This window comes from Elgaria multicarinata, chromosome 3 (assembly GCF_023053635.1).
Source record: "Elgaria multicarinata webbii isolate HBS135686 ecotype San Diego chromosome 3, rElgMul1.1.pri, whole genome shotgun sequence".
Classification (NCBI taxonomy): Eukaryota; Metazoa; Chordata; class Lepidosauria; order Squamata; family Anguidae; genus Elgaria; species Elgaria multicarinata.
The window spans coordinates 158766037-158779654 of NC_086173.1; the positions used below are offsets into that span (position 1 = coordinate 158766037).

Here is a 13618-nt window from a genome sequence, read left to right on the forward strand (position 1 = left end):
TAAAGATTGGGGGCTTTCTCTAGGGGAAGCTCATCAGGTGACATCATGTCAGGAAGAGTCACATTAGGTCCACTCATGTCAGGCATAGTTGCAGAATTTTCAAGCCTGTCTGTTCAGCACCATGGACAGCTCCCAGTGAGTCTGGATTCGGGACTGGTTGCGGTTTCTTCCCGCGTTGGACAATGTGGGGAGATGTGGCCATCACAACGGCCCTAGGCAACACATTACTCACGTGTAGCCGTTGGAGTTGGGCCCCGCTCCTGGTCCCACCCCCAGCGCCTCACTCCCGGGCTAGCTCTGCCCCCATGACCTCCCAGAGGTCCAAGCAGGGCAGCTGTCCTCAGCCTGCTGCTTTGCAGACATGTTGGACTTCACACACACACACATCAGCCCCGGCCAAAGGCCAGGAATGATGGGAGTTGTCATCCAAAACATCTGGAGGGCGCCTGGCTGGGGAAGGCTGGAATTCTACTTGGGCGCGCATATACGGCTTCTTTACCCCGACCAAAATGCGTATATTCGCATTTGCGATTTACTGTGACTTTTGATCAACGGCCGAGTTTGCACCGCATCATAGTTATGTGTCCTTGGGGGGGTTAAATCGCATTTTGACATGTGGGTGCAACTTTGAGGGCAAGACAAAGCGATTGGCTGATTTCCCGCCTTCCCACCTATCGCGTCCTCTGGCTGCCTCGTTCTTTCCTGTCGATTCCATGTTGAATTAAGATGGAGCTTTTAAAATGAAAACAAAGAGGCAGGGAAACGGGCGGCGAGAGAGAAAAGACATGTTCAGTCCCCCGCTCGCATCCTCGTCTGCTGCCTCGTTCCTTTCCCCACTCGCTTTTCCTCTTCTATGAATCTGTGGAGCTCCGCAGATAAAATTTATAGCTTGCCTTGTCTATAATCCATAGCCTCGAACGTGAGTATGTGCGCATATGTGCATTAATAACTGCACTATAAAAAAAAAATCAGGAGATAAATCGCTGTTGCTGCTGCAGTGTGATGCTCTTTACCTAGATTCAAATTAATGAACATTCGGGTTTATATTCAAGGAGGAGCAATCCCGTTGTCGTATAGACGGGGGCCTTGTGAGCAGCTGCTTGGGCTTTGGGAACTCCAGAGGATCCAGATGGCTGTGATAATACGAGGTCTAAAGAAGAGATCAGATCTCTGTGCTCAACATGGCAGCTTGATGAGGGCTGGACGGAGCTAGTACAGTGATCAGAGAACCATAGAATCGTAGAGTTGGAAGGGGCCTCTAAGGCCATCGAGTCCCACCCCCTGCTCAATGCAGGAATCCACCCTAAAGCATCCCTGACAGATGGCTGTCCAGCTGCCTCTTGGCATCAGAAGCGGGGCCAGGACTGGGCCCTTGTTTCTGTGAGAGCCCTATATGTGACTCCCACATGTAGAAGGCTAAGGAACAGGAACAGACATAAGAGTCTTGATGCTAGATCAGACCAAGGGTCCATCTAGTCCAGCACTCTATTCACGCAGTAGCCAACAGCTGCTCCAACGGGAAACCCACATGCAGGGCAGGCGTGCAACAGCACCCTCTCCAACCATGTTCCCCAGCATGTTCCTAGATATGTGTGTTCAGAGGAGGGCAACCAGGATGATCAGGGGTTTGGAAACAAAGCCCTATGAAGAGAGACTGAAAGAACTGGGCATGTTTAGCCTGGAGAAGAGAAGATTGAGGGGAGACATGAGAGCACTCTTCAAATACTTGAAAGGTTGTCACACAGAGGAGGGCCAGGATCTCTTCTCGATCCTCCCAGAGTGCAGGACACAGAATAACGGACTCAAGTTAAGGGAAGCCAGATTCCAGCTGGATATCAGGAAAAACTTCCTGACTGTTAGAGCAGTACGACAATGGACTCAGTTACCTAGGGAGGTTGTGGGCTCTCCCACACTAGAGGCCTTCAAGAGGCAGCTGGACAATCATCTTTCAGGGATGCTTTAGGGTGGATTCCTGCATTGAGCAGGGGGTTGGACTTGATGGCCTTATAGGACCCTTCCAACTCTATGATTCTATGAACTGGTGCATATAGGCTTACTGCCTCTGATACTGGAGATAGCACATAAATTCAAACTTTTATTTGTAGTCAACTGACAATTCTTATAGAAAGTAGATACACGTACGTTAATAAAAATACATGATGGTAAAAAGAGGATACAAAATCTGTAAAAAAAAATATTGGTGGTGTCAGGATACAAGATTAAAAACAATTAATTTTAATAAATCACCTTATGAATCCTTTGTACAGAGAAAAAGAACCCAAAATCGGCTTCTGCTGTTGGTTTGTTCATCCCTGCCCGGAAGTATTCCAAATACTGCTCAGATGATCTTCCAGGTCATCTGACCTTGACCTTCCATGATAAGGCCAAGAAATCTATTTTGTTCCTCCCTGTGGAGGCTGCATTAAAAAAAAAACGGTATTAATTTTGGTATTAATTTTTGTGAACTGCCCAGAGAGCTCCGGCTATTGGGCGGTATAGAAATGTAATAAATAAATAAGCAGTGGTGCTTGGCTTGAGCAGGGAGTAGCCGCGGCCGGGTCTTGTTGTTCAGAGCCTGTGTCGTGGCCCACCCCTTAACTCAAAAGAAAATTAATTGGCAAGTAATTTTGAAGCTTTATTAATTTAATTACACACACACACATATACATAGTACACATAAGTCACAGATATTGCCCTGTCTAACATTTCCGTCTAGCACTACTAGACAAATATGCCATGCTATGCTTATCTCACCCATACTCAAGTCTTTTTTGAGAGGTTGATCAAGCCCGGGTGGTCAGGAAAGAGGGGACAGGATGTTGGCTTGCCTTTGGATCCTTTTCATCTTCCTCCTTTGGGCCAAATTTAAATCTTTTTTTTAATACTTTCTGTCCATTGGATGACCATTTCGTCCCTGACCAATCCACTCTATCTTTGGTCTTCCAGAGGATGTTCTGTTTCTGGCAGGATCATGGGATTGGCCATAGCTCAGTGGGTGGAGCCTCCTGCTTTGCACCCAGAAGGCCTCAGGTTCGATCCCCAGCATGTCCAGGTAGAGCTGGGGGGAAAACTCAGGTATGAGACCTTGTTCACCCAGAGCTGGTGAGTGTAGACGATACTGCAGCCTTCTCTAATCTGTTGTTGTTGCATTTATATCCACCTTTTTTCCTCCAAGGAACCCAAGGGGGCATATATAATCCCCCTCCTGTCCATTTTGTCCTCACAACAACCCTGTGAGGTGGGTTGGGCTAAAAGTCTGTGACTGGCCCAAAATCACACAATGATTTTGTGATCTAGTCGCCGAGTAGTGACTAGAACCTGGATCTCCCAACTCCCAGTCTGGCACTCTAGCCACTACACCACACTGGCTCTCTAGATTTCTTGGACTACAACTCCCATGCTGTTTGGGAATGATGGGGGTTGCTGTTGAACATGTCTGAAGGGCAACAGATTGGGGAAAGCTACAATACTCAAACACATAGGCCTGAGTTAGTAGAAGTTAGTTAGGCCTCATCTAGAGTATTGCGTCCAGTTCTAGGCTCCACAATTCAAGAAGGACGCAGACAAGCTGGAGCGTGTTCAGAGGAGGGCAACCAGGATGATCAGGGGTCTGGAAACAAAGCCCTTTGAGGAGAGACTGAAAGAACTGGGCATGTTTAGCCTGGAGAAGAGAAGATGGAGGGGAGACATGAGAGCACTCTGCAAATACTTAAACGGTTGTCACACAGAGGAGGGCCAGGATCTCTTCTCGATCCTCCCAGAGTGCAGGACACGGAATAACGGGCTCAAGTTAAAGGAAGCCAGATTCCAGCTGGACATCAGGAAAAACTTCCTGACTGTTAGAGCAGTACGACAATGGAATCAGTTGCCTGGTGAGGTTGTGGCCTCTCCCACACTAGAGGCCTTCAAGAGGCAGCTGGACAAGCATCTGTCGGAGATGCTTTAGGGTGGATTCTTGCACTGAGCAGGGGGTTGGACTCGATGGCCTTGTAGGCCCCTTCCAACTCTGCTATTCTATGATTCTAAGACAGCTTCGTATGTTCCTATTTAATCCAGCCCTTTGTTTGGGCTGGGCTCTAGGGCAGTGCAAGCTCCGGATTTGGATTTCCTAAGCATGGTGGCCATTTTGTAAAGAATCCGCCATTTTGTGCACAGCCCTAATGTGAAGAGAGAAAGTCTTATAGCTCCCAGCATGCATTGCAGCCTTCTCTTTCTTCAGAATTCCATAAATTTATGACATTCCATGAAAAGTGGGTTGTGTTTTGGTGCAATTTGCATAAAGAGGCTAGTGTTTTGGTGTTGCTCAGGCTAAAAGGAGTGTGTAGTTTTCTTACGTTTCAACTTCTAGATGCCACATCACCACTCACTCAATCTTAGGGTGACCATATGGAAAGGAGGACAGGGCTCCTGTATCTTTAATAGCTGCATAGAAAAGGGGATTTCAGCAGGTGTCATTTGTAGGCATGCAGCACCTGATGAAATTCCCTCTTCATCGCAACAGTGAAAGCTGCAGGAGTCCTGCCTAGCGTGAACAGATACAAAAGAGGGCAGGGCAGGGCTCCTGCAGCTTTAACTGTTGTGATGAAGAGGGAATTTCACCAAGTTCCCCATATATGCAACTGACACCTGCTGAAATCCCCTTTTCAACACAACTGTTAAAGATACAGGAGCCCTGTCCTCCTTTCCATAGGGTCACCCTACCAATTTGCAAAGGCTTAGCCCATGATTTCCAACAAGACAATACTGCTCTCTGATTGGCTGCAGTGCATGCTGGGAGCTGTAGGGTTTTCCTCCCCCTCTTCACACCAGGGCTGTGCACAAAATGGCGGAACCTACACAAAATCGACGCCATGCTTCGGAAATCCTAATCCGAAGCTTGCACACAGCCCTACTGGGATCTTACTTATTTGGGAGAAAAACCATAGCTCAGTGGTAGAGCACACGGCTGCAAGCAGGAACACCCAAGTAGGACTGGAAAAACACGGGCCTGAAGCCCTGGAGAGCCATTGCCAATACTAGACTTGATGAAGCAAGGTTTAAGGCAACTCTTATGTTCCTAAGAAAATGCTGCATGTGCAAGATAACATATGAAAGAGTCCCTCCACCTAGCTCTGAAGACCTACTCCCAAACCTCTATGTGTCCACACTTACCCTCTACCTCAGGGACAGGTAACCTGGTGTCCTCCAGATGTCTGAAGCACAACTCCCATAATCCCTGACCATACTGACTGGGGTTGATGGGAGTTGTAGTACAAAGCATCTGGAGGGCACCGGGTTACTTATCCCTGCTTTACTTCATTCAAATCTACGCAAGTTCATAACACTACTAGCGAACTTACTGTGGGTTAACGCGCCCCGAAACATCCCCTAAGATGTTCCCGTAAAACTCCCCCTATTCTACAAAAGGTAAATTATTTTATTTATTTAATCACTCTATAAGCTGCTTGACTATATCTCGAAGCGGCGTACGACATTCAAATTTGAAATACAAAATGTCCACCGTTAAAATGTTAAAAGCAGAACACAAAAGGTCTCAGCTAAAAACAAACTCCATTCTCAATTGAAACATTTTAAACCAGAGAGCTAACAAATCAATGAACCGGGCAGCACATTCAGTCAGGGAAGGCCTGGGTGAAAACATCGGTCCTTTAACTGGCACCTACAGTATGCCACAGTTAGCACCTCCCGCATACCAAGGGGCTAACACGGAGAAGGCCCATTTCCGGGTTGCTGCCTATAACAACTGTAGGTTGCATACAACCGGCCAGGCCTCCTGTGATGATCTTAGTGTTCCAATGGGTCTACATTGAGGAAGGGCGATCCGCCAGGTAACCTGGTCCCAAGTTGTTCAGACCTTTCCATGCCAGCAACAAAAACTTCAACCTTGTGGGTTGCCCACTGTGTGAACAGAGTGCTGGACTAGATGGACCCTTGGTTTGATCCAGCAGGGCTCTGCTGAGGTTCTTCACTTGGCTCAGCCAGTGTAGCTTTTTCAACACTGGTGTAAGATGTACGCCGTCAGGAAACCTAGTCAGCTGCTCCCATGAAGCTGATTGGTGGGAGATCCGAGACAAATAAAAGGAAGGACTTCTTCACACAGGGCAGAGTAAAATTATGGAACTCACTGCCACAAGATGTAGTGATGGCCACCCATTTGGATGGCGTTAAAAGGGGGTTGGATAAATTCCTGGAGGCAAAGGCAATAGCCCTGATGGTTGTGTGCTATCTCCAGTATTCGAGGCAATAAGCCTGTGTGCACCAGTTGCTGGGGAACATGGGTGGGAGGGTACTGTTGCACCATGTCCTGCTTGTTTATCCCTGGCCAACGGCTGGTTGGCTACTGTGTGAACAGAGTGCTGGACTAGATGGACCCTTGGTCTGATCCAGCAGGGCGCTTCTGATGTTCTTATGCTGCCCCAGCTGCAGCCTGCAGGCCACACACAAGGATACCTCCATATAAAGCACATTACAGGTTACTTATGCTTGGACTACAGTGGTCAGACTACCTCTGTCCAGGAAAGGATATAGTTGGTGTACCAGCCAAAGCTGGTAATAGGTGCGCCTCACCACAGACGTCACTTGGGCCTCTAATGAAGCACCAGCCCACCAGATATCAAGTGAGCCTCCAGGCACAGCTCTGATTTTCCAATCAAACATTGGGAACTCCTTTCTTTCAAGGATCTTCTACAGATGATGGTGATTCCCCTGTTTGAGGCTATCTCCAGGGGCTACGATGGAAAAGGCTCTGTTTCATATAACTAATGTCCAAGTCTCAGAATCGCAAGACACTGAAAGCAAAGTCCGGTCTGTTCACCTCAGTAAAAGGGGAAGTTCACTTGGGAATATCCTCACCTTTGTGGGTTCTTTGATGTTTCATGAGGATCGAACTTCGACTGAAACTCTTTCCACATTCCAAGCACGGATATGGTTTCTCCCCAGTGTGACTTCTTTGGTGTGAAGTCAGATGGTCGCTTCGGTGGAAGCTCTTTCCACACTCCGAGCACTTGTACATTTTCTCTTCCGTGTGGATTCTTTGATGCAAAGTCAGGTGTGGGCTCTGGCTGAAGCATTTTCCACACACCAGACACCGATAAGGTTTCTCCCCTGTATGAATTCTTCGATGCAAAGTCAGGTGCGTACTCTGATTGAAGCATTTCCCGCACTCCAAACATTTATACGGCTTCTCCCCTGTGTGAATTCTTTGATGTGAAGTAAGGTGTGTGCTCTGACTGAAGCTCTGGCCGCATTCCTTACATTTATATGGCCTCTCCCCTGTGTGGACAGTGCGGTGTATAGTAAGTTTCCTACTGTGACTAAAGCTCTTCCCACACTCCAAACATGTAAAAGGTTTCTCGCCCGTGTGGGTTATTTTATGCAGAATAAAATATGTGCTCTGACTGAAACTCTTCCCACACTCCAAGCATTTATAGCGTCGCTCGCCTGTATGCATTCTTTGATGCTGGGAAAGGTGTCCGCTCTGTCTGAAACCTTTCCCACATTCAAAACATTTATAGGGTCTCTTCTCTGTGTGGATTCTCTGATGTACTTTCAGGCGGGATTTAGAACAAAAGTTTTTCCCACATACAGGGCACTTATTCTCTCTCTTTTCCTCCTGTACTACTTCTTGTCCTGAGATTTCGTGGGCCTCCCCAGCTTCACTGGCAATGGATTTATAACTCTGCTTTTCTTTGCCTGCCATTTTTCTTCTCTGCTGCCTCTTTGGTTCATCTCGAACGCCTGTATTTTCTTCCATCTCCAGAGGTTCGACATCTGCAGATATGTCACCTGATTCCCTCATTCTCCTTCTCCCCAAATCCTCCTAGACAGAAAGAGAAAGAGAGAGAAACTCAATTAGGAGCCCAAGAGAACAAACACCAATTAATCAGGGATGGTTCCATAGAAAGCTTTTATAGTGCAATTGTTCTGCTTCATTCACAGAATTTAACAGCAGGTAATATTGGTATTCTGGCTAGGAGTGGGTGGGGAATTCATTGGACATTTTTTTGAGATTTTTCCCCAATGTGAATTAAGGACACTAGAGCAATTTGGATCAGAAAATGTTCAATGTCTACATTGGAAAATTTTCTGATGCCCTAGACAGAGAGGTCTAATTTAGTGTGTTTATTTTGCTTGCATTCAGTAAACAACTAAGCTAAAAGAAAAATGTACCCCTTGTTAATTTTTTGTCCCAATACACCACAAGTAATGATCAGAAATATTGGACAGGGGAAGTGAAAGCATGCTTAACGTGATGTAAATGTAACATTATGTAGATTATTTTTAATTGGAGTCGTAAAACGTTAACGATAGCATGTACTTCCCCTTACATGGTTTAAATTTAAGAAAAAGGAAGTGTCCTGAAAACTCTTGACACACTTAGGGCACAACCCTATGCATGTTTAGACAGGAGAAACTCCTACAACTCCCAGCATGCCCCAACTAGCCAGCCTGGGGCCTGCTGGGAGTTGTAGTTTTTCCTGTCTAAACATCTATAGGATTACATCTTTGATGATCGTAAACCCCTGAACTTGGAGAATCCGATGCAGGGCAGAAGCAGTAAAGGCGATCTTCGCTTGTCTGTCATCACAGGATGGGAGGACGGGCAGGCAAAGATCGACTGGGTTCAGACAACACAATTACCAATGGTGGTTTAAATAGTCGACGGTAGGTTATTTAACCCACTATGGGTTATCATGTGGGGAGGGAGGTTTGGAACCAAGAGTTGGTTATTTGGCCGAAATAACCAACACTGTGCAGAGTTGGCTATTTGAACCACCATTGGCTATCATGTTGTGTGGAGGGCAGCGTTGGTTATTTCCTCGGCCAACGTTGGTAATTTCATCAGCCACAGAGTCGCAAGGCAAGAGCTGTCAAAGTGGCGGCTGCCACTCTAGTCCAGCTGGCAGGATAATTTTCAGCCGCAATGGCTCATGGGATACTAGTGGGAGGACTGAGGGGGAAGACAGGGTGGGGGATGAGTGAGTCAACTGAGCGTGGACTAACAGTCAACTCAATGCTGATCCTAATCCACACCATGGCTGATTATTACATTGTGTGTGTGTGTGTATGTACACGCAGAAGTTAGCCACCACCACCACAAAAACATGGTAACCGCCATATTTTTCTCCCCCCTCCCCAAATGATGGGGGTCATTGTTTCTCTCCTACAATGCTTTCCCTCAGCACGCTGGAGGCAAAACCAAGGTTGTTTTTTTTAGGGTGACCCTATGGAAAGGAGGACAGGGCTCCTGTATCTTTAACAGTAATGTAGAAAAAGGAATTCCAGCAGGTGTCAATTAAAGAAGGTGAAATTCCCTCTTTATCACAACAGTTAAAGCTACACTAGCTATAGTAGAGTGGCTTTAACTGTGTTGATGAAGAGAGAATTTCACCCTCTTCAATTGACACCTGCTGAAATTCCCTTTTCTACATGACAGTTAAAGATACAGGCGCCCTGTCCTCCTTTTCATATGGTCACCCTATATATATATATTTTTTTTAAAAAAAACTTAATTGAAAATGGGGCCAAGGGAACATTGGTTCAAGCCCTGCCTGCCATGGTGCCTGGGATAGCTCCCGGAGTATGCCTCATGGTGGCACCACTTACGTTGCCCTTTGACTCTCCTCAAACAAAAAAAACTGTCACTGTTTGCTGTTCATGCGAAGACTTTGCCTGGGGAATGATAATCTTTCCTGGACCTATCTTGTTTCTAATCTTGGCTTGTTCTTAATCTTGGTTCGTTCCTAATCTTGGTTTATTTATTCCCCGCCTCATCCCTCCCACGTCTCTGATAAGTAACAAGAACAGTCAACGCTGAAGGTATGAATCCCTATTGACCAATGTTTCATCCAGACACATTGTTCACAGTTCTCCGATTCTCCACCACGATTTTCCTGGGCAGATCCTTTTGAGTGGATTCCGACAGGTTCTGCATTGAGCAGGGGGTTAGACAAGATCAAAAGAAAGTGGAGCCGATCTCCTCAAGGCCCTGAAAAATACTTGAACAAGTCTGCGTTTCGGAGAGATATTTCCTTCTTCAGAGCCGCCTGTATTTCTCCACACATATCTTTTAAAAAATCTTACTGCTTCCTTCTCAGGTTCAAATTATGTGTTGGTCTTATTCAAGCATTTTTCAGGCACTTACCTGAGAATATCTTCTCTGCAGATTGAGAAACAGTTGCTAGGATTTATTTAAAATTCACAGAAGGCAAAACCAGACAATTAAGTTCCCAATACCCCAAACCAAAGCTTCCTTTAACATCAATGGAATTTTCCTCACCTAGGTTTAACTGTTAGGTGATTTGGGGCGGGGGGGGGGGGGGAGACAGTGCACAAAGGCTCCTGTATCTTTAACAGTTGTATAGAAAAGGGAATTTCAGCAGGTCTCATTTGTAGGCATGCAGCACCTGGTGAAATCCCCTCTTCATCACAACAGTTAAAGCTGCAGGAGCCCTGCCCAGAGTGACCAGATACAAAAGAGGGCAGGGCTCCTGCAGCTTTAACTGTTGTGATGAAGAAGGAATTTCACCAGGTGCTGCATGCATACAACTAACACCTGCTGAAATTCCCATCTCTATGCAACTGTTAAAGATATAGGAGCCCTGTTCTCCTTTTACATATGGTCACCCTATGTTAACCCTTTCCTCCCATACAGCAAAAAACCACACGCCTTGAAATCCCTCCCGCACAGCAAATAAGCTTAGAAAAAAGCCTTCCAGTAGTAGCAGAGAATTTCTGTGCATGGGGTGATATTTTTGGTGGATTGCAGCACATGAAGAGGGGAGGATTAACTCTTTTCTCCTTAGCTGTGACCCTCCCTGAAAATCACCCCTCTTCCATTCATGTCAAGTAAGCGTGGAAAAAACTTGTCCTTCGCACTTGTGGACAGACTGGGAAATAGCTCTGGGTCCCTGGAAAACAGATTCAGGGACACAGCCCAAGCCTAGCAATGCCCCTGTGTTAAGAGCATAGTCACAAAGCCTAGTTCAAAAGCTGGCAACCAGGCAACTGATTCCATTGTCGTACTGCTCTAACATCAGGAAAAAATTCCTGACTGTTAGAGCAGGACGACAATGGAATCAGTTGCCTGGTGAGGTTGTGGGCTCTCCCACACTAGAGGCCTTCAAGAGGCAGCTGGACAACCATCTGTCAGGGATGCTTTAGGGTGGATTCCTGCATTGAGCAGGGGGTTGGACTCGATGGCCTTGTAGGCCCCTTCCAACTCTGCTATTCTATGATTCTATGATTCTATTCCCCACCCTACCACCTGAGATCCTGTGTTAAGAGCATAGTCAATAGTAATAGTAATTAAAGTAACTGACCATGCATTGGTAAGCTTGGATAGTAAAGTGAAAAGAGACTATAGAGAAGCGATCAGATGGAAGTTAAATACCAGAATATTAAAATATGAAAAGGTGGTAGAAAAAATGCAGAAAGAGCTGCTAGAAATATGGGAAATTAATGAGAATGGGGAATGTTCCCCATCAGTATTGTGGGATACAATGAAGGCAGTGGCTAGGGGGATCTGTATTAGAGAAATGTGTAAATTAAGGAGGCAGCAAGAGGAAATACAGAGAAAATTAGAGGATGGAATTAAGAAGCTTGAAAGAGTATTTGCAAAGTGGAAATAAACAAATGATAGAATTACAAGCAAAAAAGAAAGAACTAGAAAATAGAAATTTAGAAGAAGTACAGAAGAATTTGATTTATTTAAAAAGAGAGTATTTTGAAAATAGTAATAAGAACTCTAAGGTGTTGGCGAGGGTCACACAAATGAAAAAGTCAAAGAATTCGATAGGGATAGTTAAAGATAAATTAGGAAAGGCATGCAGTATTATGAAAGGGAAAATAAAGATTTTTCAAGAATTTTACCAAGAATTATATAAGGAAAAGGATACACTGAAGACAAGGATGGGGAGCTATATAGACAAATATATAAAGACAGGTCTGATAGGGAAAGATAAAGATTTAATGGAAAGACATATTTCTCAAAGTGAAGTAGAAGAAGCTATAGATAAAATGAAAGGGGAAAATCCCCCAGTATAGATGGATTGGGATCGGAGTATTATAAAACGTTTAAGAAAACATTAGTAATGAAATTAATGAAATTGTATAATGGGTATTAAATACAATATAAAGTTTTATACTTTGAATGGTTTTAATTTTTGTGAACCGCCCAGAGAGCTCCGGCTATTGGGCGGTATAGAAATGTAATAAATAAATAAATAAATATTTGCAATTAGAACAATAGACGAAGAAATGGTTAAAGGACAACGGAGAGTGTAGAGTACGAAATTTGAGGAGCTGATCTTAAAAAAAGAAATTGAGAAAGGGGAAAATAAATCAATAAAAGGGTTAACGAGTGAAATATATAGAATATATATAGAATATTAGTTGGGAAGGAGGAGACAGAAAGCTTGGGTAAGGTGGTTTGGGAAACCGACTTGAAGGAACAAATAGGGCAACAGAGCTGGGAAGGAATATGGAAACAAAGAGTGTTGAGAAATATGTCTGTGAGGATAAAAGAAAATTATTATAAGATTATATGGAGGTGGTATCTAACCCCGGTGAGATTAAATAAAATAAATAAGCTGAACTCAGCAAATTGTTGGAGAGGGTGTCAAAAAAAAGGAACGTATTTATATATGTGGTGGGAATGTGAATTTGTACAAAAATTGTGGAAAATGGTGTTTAATGAGATAAAAGAAATTTTAGGAATGGAGATTGGAGAGACACCTATAGTGGCATTGTAATCATTATATGGAGAATTAAATTGTAACAAAGAGACAAAAGAATTGATAACGAATTTGTTAACAGCAGCAAGGTTAATGATGTCTAGGAACTGGAAGGTTCAAGGGGATTATCATATAGAAGATTGGTATAAAGAGATATGGGATATTGCCATTAATGATAAATTAACATGTAATATAAAAGTGAGAAAAGGAATAACAAAAACAAATGATTTTGAGGGAATATGGAAACAGTTCTAGAATTTGTATTATCTAAGGGGAGTGGGAAAGCACCTCCAGAAGAAGCAATGAGATCCTGGAAACAGGAATAAGATCCCGTGGTGGTGGGTGCACTTTTATGTTAAGTATGATTGTGTTAACAGATTAAGCTAGAATATATGTTATTAAGGTTATTCAACATTTATGTATTATGTTGTTTTCTTTTATTGTATTGATGTATGTTTAAGTATTGAAAATAATAATAAAAAAGCGCATAGTCACAAAGGCTACTTCAAAAGTTGGCAACCCTATTCCCCACCCTACCACCCGAGAGCTTGTGTTAAGAGTATAGTCACAAAGGCTAATTCAAAAGTTGGCAACCCTATTCCCCAACCTACCACCTGAGATCCTGTGTTAAGAGCATAGTCACAAAGGCCAATTCAAAAGTTGGCAACCCTATTCCCCACCCTACTACCTGTGCTTTTTTAAAAAACTGAACTACCCAGAGGGCTTCAGCCATTGGGTGGTATAAAATGAAATAAATAAATAATCTGGAGGTGCCAGAGCATAGGACTCAAACCTTAATAAATTCTTACTGCTTCTCTATGTATTGTCTTATTTATATAGCACCCTTTTGGCTGGCTTCTTAGGATCCCCCCATCCACTCCCAC

At 44.3% G+C, this 13618-nt stretch overlaps 1 protein-coding gene across 1 annotated transcript; it reads right to left on the reverse strand.

Annotated features, from left to right (window-relative positions):
• Positions 1-3956: 3956 nt before the first annotated feature.
• On the reverse strand, positions 3957-7815 carry LOC134396250 (zinc finger protein 239-like). Its single transcript, XM_063122671.1, has one exon. The coding sequence runs from the start codon at positions 7796-7798 to the stop codon at positions 6833-6835; it is 966 nt and encodes a 321-aa protein (XP_062978741.1). The 5' UTR covers positions 7799-7815; the 3' UTR covers positions 3957-6832.
• Between the last annotated feature and the right edge of the window lie 5803 nt (positions 7816-13618).

Bases quoted from the DNA above. Each gene is read 5' to 3' on its own strand.
- LOC134396250 (XM_063122671.1), bottom strand. From the start codon at position 7,798: ATGAGGGAATCAGGTGACATATCTGCAGATGTCGAACCTCTGGAGATG.